This window comes from Pholcus phalangioides, unplaced genomic scaffold (genome assembly GCF_987345545.1).
Source record: "Pholcus phalangioides strain wild (caught in Gottingen) unplaced genomic scaffold, Ppha-v1.0 ptg000032l_1, whole genome shotgun sequence".
In the NCBI taxonomy this organism is placed as follows: Eukaryota; Metazoa; Arthropoda; class Arachnida; order Araneae; family Pholcidae; genus Pholcus; species Pholcus phalangioides.
The window spans coordinates 79,277-92,934 of record NW_028301622.1 but is presented as its reverse complement, the minus strand read 5'-3'; the positions used below and the strand labels follow the sequence as shown (position 1 = coordinate 92,934).

Below are 13,658 nucleotides of genomic sequence, written 5' to 3'. Positions count from 1 at the left end.
CAACGAGAGGGAATTTATATATCTTGATTTATTAGTAAATATGTAACTAACTTTTAATTACAGTGGATCCTGTTTGTAACGTTTTTCAAAAACTGTAAAAAATGTAAGCAGGAAAACACTAAACAAGAAATCTTAATGAGAGTTATTTAGAGTTGGGACGACAAAAATAACTCGTACTAAGTGGAAAAACGTTCTAAATGGCAACATTATAAGCAGGATCGACTGTATATTTGTTCAATTCTCAGAGGCTTTTCCTACTTGTAGACAATGAAAGTAAATGAACCTTTGGATAAAACACGTTCTTAGAAATTAATTATTTATTCGCAAAGATACCTCCTTTTCCTACCCAGAACATGGCCCGCCACTCTGTCTCAATGAAGAGATATAAGCAGGCGATTAAAGACCTGGGGCATGCTGGAAAAAATTCATAGAGATACCAGTGAATTATGGGGGAAGAACCATACTTTTTTTTTCCAAGATAATTGTTTTCGAGAGGGACCCAGGTAAATTATAGAATACAGCGGCCTCTCTGACGATACTCAATATAACAATAATCCCTATGCAACAATGTTTTTTCTTGGTTCGTTATCATTATGGAGTTTACCTGAAGAGCATATTAAGGTTTCACCGCATAATGAAAATTAGCAAAAAAAGAAAAAAAAGCAGTAGATGAGGTCAGGTGTAAATGTTTTTAATGTGTATGACAAATGATAAAAAAAATTTGTGACATTGATCGGAAACATTCATAGACTGTTGTTATAACACAGACTTAGCATCAAGGGAACAAGAACATCGCTGATCCTACAAACTGCACTTTTCGAATTATGGTTGCTATCCCAGCAACACAGTAAAATGTTCAAGAGCTTTTAACACTTTTCTGAACCGCACCACCTTGCTGACGATACCACTTCTGGAAAGCTGCTATTTCTGGATCTTTCGGGTTTCCCTTCCTATCTAGATATGTACAATATGCAAAGCGTAACAGGCGATATTCTGCGACAGTGTTGTAAGCAACTTTAGTAACTGGATCAAAATATCGAGCAGGTTCTCCATTTGACGTCAGTTTCGGCTTTGGAGGTGGTGGAGCTTTCTTCTTCGGGAAATATTTATCCATAGTCTCTTGATCAGGAAAAGTGATGAAAGTCCTTTCGTGCAGTCCTAATTTTGCACCCGTTATTTCACCGGTCTTCTCGTCTACCAGAGCATGATCGATGCAAGGCATCGCTAACGAATGCAGACGTATCATGGGAACATCTGTCTTCTGTCTGGAGGCTTTGGCCCTCTCTCTCTTCTCGAGCTCAATCTTCTCATACATTTCTAATGACTTCAAATTGATTATCTCAGTTTTCTTCGCCTCTTCCAGCAGCTCCTCCTGGGTCATTTCGTACCTCTCCATCATCTTCTTGGACTGCTCTTTACTTCGTTTCTTCGCCTTCAATTCTTGGAGACGCTGAGTAGTCTGGGCAGACTTCAGTGAAGTGGAATGACGTACTGTTTTGCGCTCAATGTTTGTGTTTGCTGTAGAGTTGTCAGCGCCTTTCTTGGAAGTAGAACCGATAGAAATGTTTTTTTTCTTGGTAGACTTTTCTGGGGCGGGTTTAGCAAGCCTTTTCTGTGGGATGACATATTTCCTACCTTTTCGTTTCCCACCGTCTTCTTCTTTCTCTTCTTCTTCCCCACTGGATACATCTGCTTCAGCAGCAGAGAAATCAGAGTCAGCCGAGTCTGTCAGTTGCTGCTCTTCTTCGGATTTCACTGAGAACTCAGAGTCATTTTCATCCTCTTCAAAACCACCATATGCCGACTTGTAAAAGTCATCTTCGTCATCGAGAAGTTCAGCAAGCCGATTCCCGGCCTTTGATCGCCTTTCTCTGGACACTGCCAACATTTTTCTTCAGAAATTACTGCCTTACTACAAAAGGGAAAAAACCTCAAGTGAGAACATGTTTTTTTATAGTGAGTAAAAAATACAGGATGAGCAAAATGGTAAGCATTAAGGGGCCATTAAAATCAGCATCTATAGAGTAGGAGGTTCTGACTTGATGACAAGGGGGGGCGGATGGGCTTGAATGATGCTTATGTCATCAACCACAATTTATAAAAATATGAAATATTCTTCATATGGCATCTTTACTAAGAATGCCAAAAATGAGAAAAACTTTTATCTGGTTTGTCAAAACCTGAACTAACATTTCCCCCCTCCGATAAGTCCCATATCTAGTGTCCTTTATGGACCCCCCCCCCCCACACCTCACTCATAGAGGACATTTTCGAAATGAAATTTCAAAGTTGAATTTTCAAAATAAAATTGATCTCAAATTAAAGTCAATTTTTTACTTATACTCAAAATCAAAAATTTTTCATTTCTGACCAACAATGGGTTGGTAATTTGGAACTTAAAATCTTAGTTTGAAGTGTTCTTATAATTTTTTGCCTGTGAACTGCAAAAATACTTCCCGTAACTGAGTGGACATTATCGCAACAGAGTGCACAGAAATGTTTAACTGTGTGAGAAAGATATCTCAAATATTTTAAATAGGCTATGCAAATAGACTTTTTATTTTCTCAAAATTTGTATACAAAATGTGATAAGTGACTCCTCCACAACCTTTGAAGAATGCCCACCCCCATGAGCAAATTCTAAAACATGCCCCTCCCCCGATTTCGGTCTGTAAAATTTAGTCAAAGTGGACTTGCTCAGCTGTATATTATATCATCAGGATGATTTTTCTTTCACTTCAAATTTTTTTTGAAATTTAATAGTAATTTGATGTTGGTATAAATCTTGTGTTTATGCCTCTCACATTGGTGATCCAGAGTGGACTGGGGGAGTAGAGTCTGGAAACAAAAATAATATAGGAAAACAATGGTTCTGTCCTATAAAATACAGAATGTATTGTCATATAATGACCTTTACTCATATTCAAAGTGTTCGAAATTTTCAACGGGATGGATAGGATGGCTATTTTAGTGCCCCGCCAATCGATTGCTTTTGCAAGGGGACACCAGTATTGATTGGTAAGGGACAATACAAGGTTTTGGTGTCGCAGGGAAATTTTCTCTAATAGGGCTGTTAATAAATGGGATAGCTTACCCCCCCCCCCCCCCCGGAGGTAGTAAATTGTAATAAAATTGACACATTTAAAAAAGAAATACGATAAACATGTGGGGTAAATCGAGAAGATATCCATTCTTAGAATAAGACAACTATAAGTATTCTTTATGGGCATTGTATAATACTTTATCACATGTATATATTGTTTATCATTTTTATTAATTGCATTTTTAATAGGGTTGCTGTATTTTTGAAATATATGCCAACCATATTTTTATGGACATCTTTTTATCAGCCACCTCGTTGGGCATTTTGCCTGTTGTGGCATATTTGTATTGAAATGGCCCTTATGACATCTCCCTGGATCTGTGTTACTTAACTTTTGTATTTAACTGAAAAAAATAACATGATGGAGAATGTGGTAAAGGGTTTAAATTGAATCTATAACTTCAGGGGTAGGAAGTGACAAAGTCCATTTCGGAGCAGTTTTGGAGACTTTTTGCTGATGATTGCGTAATCTACCGCACCATAACTCATGAGTCAGACCAAGAACTTCTCTAACACAATCTCAATTCCATCTCCCAATGGTGCTCCACATGGCAAATGCCTCTTAACATCTCTAAACCGGTTCTCATGAGAATTTCACGTAAGACCTTACCTTTCAAATTTTCATAACTCCCTCAATAACTCGTCCATATCCCAGGTTTCTAATTACAAATACCTCGGTATTATCATTTCAGAAGACCTGCGCTGGAATAAACACATCGATTATATCTATCAAAAATGCCTCAATAAACTCTTTTTCCTTCGTCGCAATCTAAAACACTCTACTCGTGATGTGTTAACTTCTCTATTATCAAACCTATATTTTTCCAGTCCTCTCCTATGCCTCCGAAATTTGGGACCCCTACACTGCTAGCAATATCGAGAAGCTGGAATCAATACAAAATAAATCCACCCATTTTATCTATGACAGTTGGTTCTCCTATGTCTGTCTCTGAACTTAAACGTGAACTTAATCTTGTCCCTCTAAATACTCACCGCCTTCTTTCTCGATTAACCATGCTTTTTAAAATTCTCCATGGCCTTTTTAATTTTGATACCACCGGTATTATTTCCAAGCCAACAAATCTCTCCAGTAGACTTGATCATCCACTTAAGATTAACCCCATCTCCGCTTCCACTGACTGCTTTAAATTTAGATTTTTTCCACATACCATTTCTAACCGGAACTCTCTCTCCCCTCCACTGTCGTTAATTCACCCACACCATTTATATTTTCGAAAAATATAAAACTTTTTTTCTGACACCATCAACCGAATTCTCATGTTTAGGCCTTGGCCAACATTATTGTATAAATAACTAATAAATAAATTTACGCCGTATAAACGCAGTCTTTGAATGCCAGCCGATAGCCGCGAAAGTACTGTAATTTCCCGTATATAGCCGAAAGGGAGAAAATCTGCAGAGTAATAAAAATCCAAAATTTGAAACTTCTGTACACGGCCCCTCATTCAGGGATGCAACCAAAGATATCCCTCATCTTATTCTTTAACAACCCGCGTGTATATCAATACAGTAGTGTACAAAGTAGTAAAACCAGTTTTTCAAGGTCGCGTGATCATGATACACGGTAAGAAAAAGTTGGAGATTTTTCTTAGAACTAGGAAAGAGCACATGAACAAAATTTTTACACGTCCTTTTCCGAAATTCCGGGTATTTGACGCGTTATAACGCGTCAATGGCATCTCTGGCTCTTCTGTATTTATGGGCATGCAGAGGCATAAACAATGTATACAATACTCAGGACAGAACTAGAAATGAAAGTGCTTCATTTTTCAAAAACAATTACACTAGTATTGAACAGTAAAATGTAAACAAATCCCTTTAAAAAAAGGATGGACAACGCAGTAAAACTATCTGGTTCGCCTTGCCTTATTTACAACAGATCTTGTCATTTACACATTTTTCACCGTGCTTTTAAAAGTGGTCTCAAAGGAGCGTCATTTTTAAAAATCTTACATGCCTTCATAATTTGCGGTGTATTGTCGAAGCGAGTTGACAGGTTGGACTGTGGAAGACTCCAAAAAAAAAAGTAATATATAATTTGACAACAGGAAATAATTTTCTGTGGTTGCTAAAGTGCACTGTTTTGGCCAAAAATTGTTTTTGTGACCAAGTCATTTCTGTCTTATAGGATACTGAAATAATGCTATAAAAGAAATTAATGGGGAAAAAATCTTTAAATAAATAAAAAAATTTTTAGGAATTTTTTTTATGCTATGATTACGTCGTCTAAGGGGGGTACCCACTCCATCCTACTTTTTTAGTCCTACTTTTCCAATTTTTTGAGTGGGAGGTCTGTGTGAATGACAGACCCTCTTCCCTCTATACCATCTACGCTCTTATATGATGTAGAGCAACCTTATATTTAATGGATACTAATTATTCCGAGGAACCAAATATATGACATGAATGTCGCTCTCCACTTGTTAATACAAGATATGCAGAAGACTGGATGTTGTGAAGATATTTATTATTTGAGATGTTAATTTTTTAAGGAAGGAAAAAACTCATCTCTGCCTCTACCGGGAGTCGAACCCGGGTCCCTCGATTGCTGGACCAGTGCTCAGAGCAAAGCTGCATTAAGAGTAAGCGTAAACAGTCCTATCGTTAAACTGGTAGCCAACCGGCATCAGCGCCCTCTCTGTTTAGATGGGTGCCTGCTGGCCTGTGATTGGCTGCTAGCATCGGGTAGGAAAGTCATTTCCCATAATGCATTTCCCCATCACGGCGCCATTTTGTTTACTTACTCATGTGAAGACTCTCGGTTAGGTTGGTTAGCTATTGCTCGTGGTTATTTTGGCAAATTGTTCATCTTTAAAATTATAAAAACGGGCCTTTTGAGGGCCAACTAAAATTATATTTATTGAATAAGTCCGCGTGCATTTGATGGGTGTAAAATGACACGAAGACGGGTGTTCACAAGTATAGATTTAGCTGTTGAAGTGTCGATAACATTGTTATTGAGTGATTTATACTTTTAGGCACAAGTACGTCTCCTATAAAGAAGTAAAAAATGTCCGCTTTAGTGGGAACTAAGATTTTTAGGTTCCGTAGCAATAGACTGAAAAATAAATCAAAGTTGAAATCGGAATAACGCGATCAAGGGAAGGGGGGAAGAGAAGCGTGGGAGCCACGTGATCAATCGGCAAGTTTGACCCATCAAACTTCAGATGGCGCTGTCATCAATTCCGCGGCCTTTCTTTAACATTGAGTGGGTACGCTTAACTTACAAGCGGCTTTGGCTCAGAGCACTCGTCCTGCAATCGAGAGACACGGGTTCGACTCCCGGTAGAGGAGGCAGAGATGAGTTTTTTCCTTCCTTAAAAAATTAACATCTCAAATAATAAATATCTTCACAACATCCAGTCTTCTGTATATCTTGTAGAAACCAAATATAATTTACTGGATTTTTGAAATCCTTTTGGAATAGTGAAGGTGGCCCTAAATTCGTGCACAATATAGACTCACGATTCTCCGCTGATCCCGATATCGGCACCGAAGAAATCGTTCCATTTCTGATGCAGACCGCAAAAAATCATGGGTTAATAAAAAAAATCAAGGTCATCAAGTGGCTTTAATACACAGAATGGACGCTTTGGTTGGTTCGATGTTGAGTGTCAGACTTCTAGAAGGGAAACACGAAAAACCACCAGGATTTTGAGCAGGTGCTATAATAGAGCCTCCACTAGCTTGAACAGTCCCCTGTTGACATGTAGGGTCTATGGATTCATGAGGTTGTCTCCATACCCGTACACGTCCATCAGCTCGAAGCAATTAGAACCGAGACTCGTCAGACCAGGCAACATGTTTCCAGTCCTCAACAGTCCAATGTCAGTGTTGTCGGGCCCAGGCGAGGCGTAAAGCTTTGTGTCGTGCAGTCATCAAGGGTACACGAGTGGGCTTTCGGCTCCGAAAGCCCATATCGATGATGTTTCGTTGAATGGTTCGCACGCTGACACTTGTTGATGGCCCAGCATTGAAATCTGCAGCAATTTGCGGAAGGGTTGCACGTCTGTCACGTTTAATGATTCTTGTCAGTCCCGTTCTTGCATGATCTTTTTCCGGCCACAGCGATGTCGTAGATTTAATTTTTTACCGGATTCCCGATATTCACGGTACACTCGTGAAATGGTCGTACGTGAAAATCCAAATTTCATCGTTACCTCGGAGATGCTATGTCCCATCTCTCGTGCACCGACTATAACACCACGTTCAAACTCACTTAAATCTCGATAGCCTGCCATTGTAGCAGCAGTAACCGATCTAACAACTACGCCAGATACTTGTTGTGTTATATAGGAGTTGCTGACCGCAGCGCCGTACTCTGATTGGTTCCATATCTCTTTATTTGCATACGCATGCCTGTACCAGTTTTTTTGGCTCTTCATTTTATAAATCCTAGACATAAATATATTTCGATGCACTCTTTGATATATATATATATATATATATATATATATATATATACAGGGCGATTATAAAAAAACTATCCCGACATATGGGCCCCTAACTATCATACCATTCACAGAAACTGAATGAAATTTTGGCATAAGGTATTTTGATGTATGCGCTCTAGAATGATATGGAAAACAACAGTGTCACTCTAACAGTTACGGTTACAGTGAGAAAATTTCAAAAATATCAAATGGCAACACCAAGTTTTTTGTATTGGAATGTGATCTTCATTGTGAAAAACCCTAAATAGCGTTCGAACGGCAACTGTAGCATGAAAATCACCGGCGGTAGATAGGCTAAAAGTGAGGACAACCAATAAGGACAGAGAAGCAGCATAAAATAAAGCATTTTATTGTGTTTCACAAATTTTCCACATGACCCTGTGGAGGACTAATCAGGCTGGGATCTCAGCCGAAGAAACGGTGTGACGAATGAAACGAACATTAATGCTCTGGTGCACGGCAAAGTTCTTTTTACTTTTTCCTTACCTAGCTCCGGGGATTTTCGTGCTACAGGTGCTATTCCAACGCTATTTAGTGTTTTTCAGTATGGAGATCACATTTCAATACAAAAAACTTGGTGTTGCCATTTGATATTTTCAAAATTTTCTCACTGTAACCGTAACTGTTAGAGTGACACTGTTGTTTTCCATATCATTCTTGAGCGCATACCTCAAAATACCTTATGCCAAAATTTCATTCAGTTTCTGTAAATGGTATGATAGTTAGGAGCCCATATGTCGGGATAGTTTTTTTATAATCACCCCGTATATATATATTATATATATATATATATATGTGTGTGTATTTTTTTTTTTTTTTGCTCTCTATTCAAAGAATTTTCTAATGTTCCTATTCAATGTGTTTTTTAAAAAATATTATTATGTATATTTTTCTTACTTTATTCAATGTATTGTTTGCAATGTAATGTGTCACTAATGTATTTGACTCAGTGCAATCCTTTCCCCAATCGCAAATTGATGTATTCTTTCTCACTCTTCAGCGTATAATATATATTCAAAAGCCACCAAATTGTAATAGGCTCACGGCCTAACAATAAAATTTTGTCTGTCTGTCTTATATGATGTAGACATGAAAACACGCTGCGATGATGAACGTGACAAGCGAAGAAACTACTACTCATAAATGCAATTTTCTTGTATGACGGACAGCTGTAAGCGCAACTGGTTTGTGCATAGGCGAGATATAAAAAAAGCAGCAAAAGGTGTACTCATTCACCTGTAATACTTGGTCACTCATGGTGTGTGTGCCCACCTTGCACTCGGAAAAAAAAATTGTCAATCATTAGTAGAGATGTCAAATTTTCGAGAACAATATTTAGGAGAATATTCTCTGGGAGGACTAGGCTACTATTATAAATAACTTGAGAATATTCCCCAGTTATTTATAGGGGCTATTTGTCCTTCTAGAGAAGATTCTGAAGAACATTTATAATATATAATAAATGTTCTTCATGAATAACTTGAGAACATACTCATAAGCCCCGTTCACATGTGCAAGATTGGGGGTCGCTTTGGTGGTAATTACCGGCATGACAACTTTTTTCCCCTCGTAGGGAAGAAAAAGGTGGGAGAGAAGCTCATAAAAAAAAGGCCCATCTTTCTTGGGGTGGATTGGGGGTCGACACCGACCTTCTCTCCCATAATCCTTTGCGCCGCGAAAACTGCTATAAGCTCCTTCGTCAACCATCTTGAATCAATCACTTCCGTTCAACCTACGTAACCAGTGACGACTTCCGGAAAGAATAGGGGGATTACCGGCTTAAACTTAACGACATGTGAACGGTTTGTAGCGAAAATCCCTGTTACCGGGAACTTCCCGGGATGTTTCATTGTACATGTGAACGCGGCTATAGAGGATATAATACTGGAGAATATTCTCTGGAAGGCGACTATTATTTAAATAACTTGAGAATATTCTTATTATTCTTGATGAGGATATTCTTAATGTTCTGAATAAAAATATATATTCTGCAGTTAATTTTATAGACGTAAAGTTCTCTAGAATATTCTTGAAGTTACAATAAATAACTTCCCCTTATTTTTATTTGGTAATGAATGTCTCCAAAATTTAAAAAAAAAATACAATCTATGTTCATAATATGCTACATGTTCATGAATAATTAAAATATACAGTCAAACCTCGTTAATGAGTCACTCTTTGGAGAACAAAAATATGACTTCATAAGCGGAGTGACTCGTTAAACGGAGTGAGCCATAGCTGTGTCAATTCCTGGTTGAGGATAATTGGTATTTTCAAAAAATGATCCGGTAAGTGGAGTGACGCGTTAACCGGGTGATGCACTAACGAGGTTTGACTGTATATGTAATGGTAAGTTGATTATATTTACATTTGTGAAAGAGGGAAACTGTATTTTTTGTTATTTTCCTGCAAAAAAAAGTAACTATACAAAAAATATCCCCATTCACCGAGGATTCCCCTGTTCAAAACGGGTATTCAGACTAATTATTCACAACAGCTTGAAATTCAACAGAGTAAAGAAAAAGCAACGGTAAACGAAAATGATGAGAAATACCTTGGATCATTGGCATGTTCGTACATAACAAATTAGCCAACCTGGTACTTCAAAGTATCATCAGTGGATAAAAGCAAAGATGAGCGTGGATCAGAAATTATTCACCATTTGGCAACTGCAGAAGGTGTGCCACGAGAGGGAATTCTTTTTAAAACTACCCAAACAGTCAGAAAAATAGGACTTGACGGAAAGATGAATGTTATAAGAACTCCGCAGAAAACATTGGTGCTGTTATGTGGTGGAAAAGAACGTGCATTGGAATGAGTTTTACATAAGTTGCATTCTAACCCCCGTATGGCGAATCACATTCGCCGGGTCGGGGTAAGTAACTCATAAGTTGCATTCTAAAATTACTCTGCAAGAACTTTCAGAACCTAATACATACAGCATAAAGGAATTGTCAATAGAAAGAAGAAAATGACAGCAAAGAAATGCAAGTGATAAAAAATTTGAATTTATGTTCAAGTCAATGGCTATAATTTGAGACCAATTTCACTTTGAAGTTTTCATTTCAAAAATGTGGAATGTGCAATTTTTGGGAATAACCCATATACATACAGAATAATTTCCAATTTGCTTTTTCATATATAGTCTCGTATATAGACCACCAAGGGCGTGCCCAGGATCTAAACTAGAGGGGGGGGGGGCAACTCACCGATACTTCTGTGCTGTGTGGCAATAACTATTAATTTCTCTTCTCGGGGGGGGGGGGGTGTCAGGGCAGCTGTTCCCCGGATACAGCCATGTAGACCAGTGCTCATTTAGGAGTCTTTGGCACTTGTGCTATTCGTATCATGAGAAATATCGTCAAATCAAAAGTAATTTAGAAGTTTTGCTCATCTTACGAGACATCCAGACCTGCCATTTTTTTTCCAGGGGGTGGGGGCAAAGAACATATAGGAAGAACCTACTTAATATATGCACAGTATGCTCAATATAACGAACTCCTTCGTCCCGTCGAAAACAGATAAAAAAAAGTTGTTACATTAGGAGGGTCGTTATATGGAAAGTAAAACATATATGATAGTCTATGAAAACATTTGGGGACTTTATTCTACCGGTCACTGTAATGGAATGGTTGCTATAACATGGGCCGTTATAATGAGAGTCAACTGTATATACCGTTGAGTCCCATTATAACGAACTCCAAGAGACAGAAGAAATCATTTCGTTATAAATGAATTCCAGGTTTTTGTGCATTGCACCTATGTAAACTAACCTGAGGGATTAGAAAAAGTGTTTGTAAAAATGAGATTTCTTTTTTCACTACAACGGTGTTCGTTAAAACGAGATTCAACTGTATATATAAATATTTTCCCAAGCTTGTCCTTTTCTATTGTATTTTTGAAAGCCTCAACCCCAAAATGACAGGTCTGGAGACATCGCTCGTAAATTGAGTATATTTATAGAAAATTGTCTCGTTTTTAGTGATATTCACGGACATGATTTAAACTATAATTAGAAGTTTTGGATAGGACATCAACACGAATTGATTAAACGCCTAAATTTAACCAATCCGTGTCGATCTGCTATCCAAAAATTGTGACTATAATTCAAACGCTATCAGTGGGTACCATCTCGACCACCCCAAACATATTGGGGTAAATCGGGAGGCTATCCATACTTAGAATTAAACAACCAATAATAATATGGGCATGTATAATATTTCATCATGTAAATACATTGTTTGTAAATGCATTTTTAATTGGGTTGCTGTATTTTTGAAATATGACATCCATATATGTTATGGGCATCTTTTTCTCAGCCACCTCGTTTTGCCTGTTGTGGCGTTGTATTTATTACCGGATAGTCACTCATGCATAATTGGTCACTCAATCCAAAGAAGTAGTAACATTCTGCCAATCAGAACTCAGACCAGCGCTACAAAATACAGTGGGATACTACAATAGTCACCCATCAGAGTTGGTCACTCATCCAAAGCGGTAACATTCTGCCCTACAAAATACAGTGCGAAAAACATCAAACGGAAGCACAGATTTAGTGACAGTAGTCACCCATACAGAATAGGTCACTCATCCAAGGAGGTAACATTAATAAGAGGTCACACCGAGGATACAAAATACTGCAAGTTCTCGAGCAATGGCTGCATCCACCGAATCCGACGCCACCGGCATAACATACATGTACAAAACGTAAACAAACTCTTGGTACTTTAAATACAGTGAAATAATCATTAAGGAAGTTTAATGTAAACATGAGCTGAATGGCATATTCAGTTGGTTTGATTCATGCCATTCTTTTTATATGAAAATAATTAAATTGCAGTTAATTACCTTCTTATATACCTCAAGTATTAGACGAAAACAAATACTGACAAACGGAATTTCGAGTTGGACAATTCGCTGTTTCGCTCATGAACCGTCTAGAAGAGCCGGCTCTTTTTAAAGAACGAGTTCGTGAAAAAAGAATCGCGGCTCCTAACACTTCCGCGCACAAGAAACTCTTAGGCAAAGCGCAAATTGAGCCGCGTGCAGCGTTCGCGACACGAAGCAGGGCAGCACTCGGTTTTGCAGCCGACGGAAATCAGGGACAGCGCAAATTGAGACACGAGGTGACACTACGCTAAGCGCGTGTACGCGCGCACTAGTTGGCGCTGCTGTTGAGCCGCAGATTTTCGTGTCCCGCGCGCACGATTCTTCGTATTCGGTGGGGGTTTTTTAAAAATTAAACCGTCATTTTGATAGAGTTCGTATTCTCTTCTGAAAAATGTTGTTTAATATCAACGTTATTTACATATATTATCAATTATTTCCTGAATTATTTGCTTTCTTTCTGAGTTTTTATTAAATATTATTCTTTCCAAGGTTTTTCATTAGCTCTAAATTTTAATTCATTATAGAGTTATAGAGAGGATTCATTAATTTCGGAATTCATTATTGGGGGGGGGGATTCATTAATTTAGGGATTTTCATTGATACACGGAATTTTCATTAATTTTGTGATTCCAAATTTAAAAATTTGTCATTAATTCTGAATTTTCATTAATTTTTATTAATTTTTAGAGAAAAAAAATCCACTTTTGTTTTTTTAATAGCCTACGAAATGTTTTCCATTAAATTTCCGAATTCGGCTTTAATTCCGAATATTCATTAATTATATTTAATCGATCGATAGAGGAATAATTTTTCATTAAATCTGAAATTTAATTATTAATTTCACTAATTCTGGTGTTTCATTAATCTATTTAATGTTTTCCATTAAATATGAATTTCCAGCAGTTTTGGAATTATTTATTAATTTTAAATTGTGATCAATCGTTTCATTTGTTTTAACTTATAATAAGTTCCAAATTTCATTCGTTATGGGATTAATTTCGGAATATCAATTCATTCCAATTTCTGTTAATTATGTATTATATCTTTATTAATTATATATTATATTATTATTATATATCTTTAATTAAGTTTATTGTGTGATTCATTCTACATTTCGAATTTTCTTAAATTTTATATTTCCATTAATTTTCGTAAGCCCTGAATTTTCATTAAAATTTTTATCCCTCCTA

General features: G+C 37.3%; 1 protein-coding gene across 2 annotated transcripts in view; it reads right to left on the bottom strand.

Annotated features, from left to right (window-relative positions):
• Positions 1-676: 676 nt before the first annotated feature.
• Positions 677-13,658, bottom strand: part of YL-1 (Vacuolar protein sorting-associated protein YL-1) — a 64,881-nt gene continuing 51,899 nt past the window's right edge. Inside the window, exons 1-2 of one of the 2 annotated variants that reach the window (XM_089253220.1) lie at positions 12,427-12,517; positions 677-1,912 (exon numbers count right to left, since the gene is read on the bottom strand). In XM_089253220.1, the coding sequence (XP_089109346.1) occupies positions 857-1,888 (1,032 nt within the window). In that variant the 5' untranslated portion in view covers positions 1,889-1,912; positions 12,427-12,517 and the 3' untranslated portion in view covers positions 677-856. Of the gene's footprint in view, positions 1,913-12,426; positions 12,518-13,658 lie in introns of those variants that run through there. The other variant, XM_089253222.1, reaches the window with a different exon arrangement.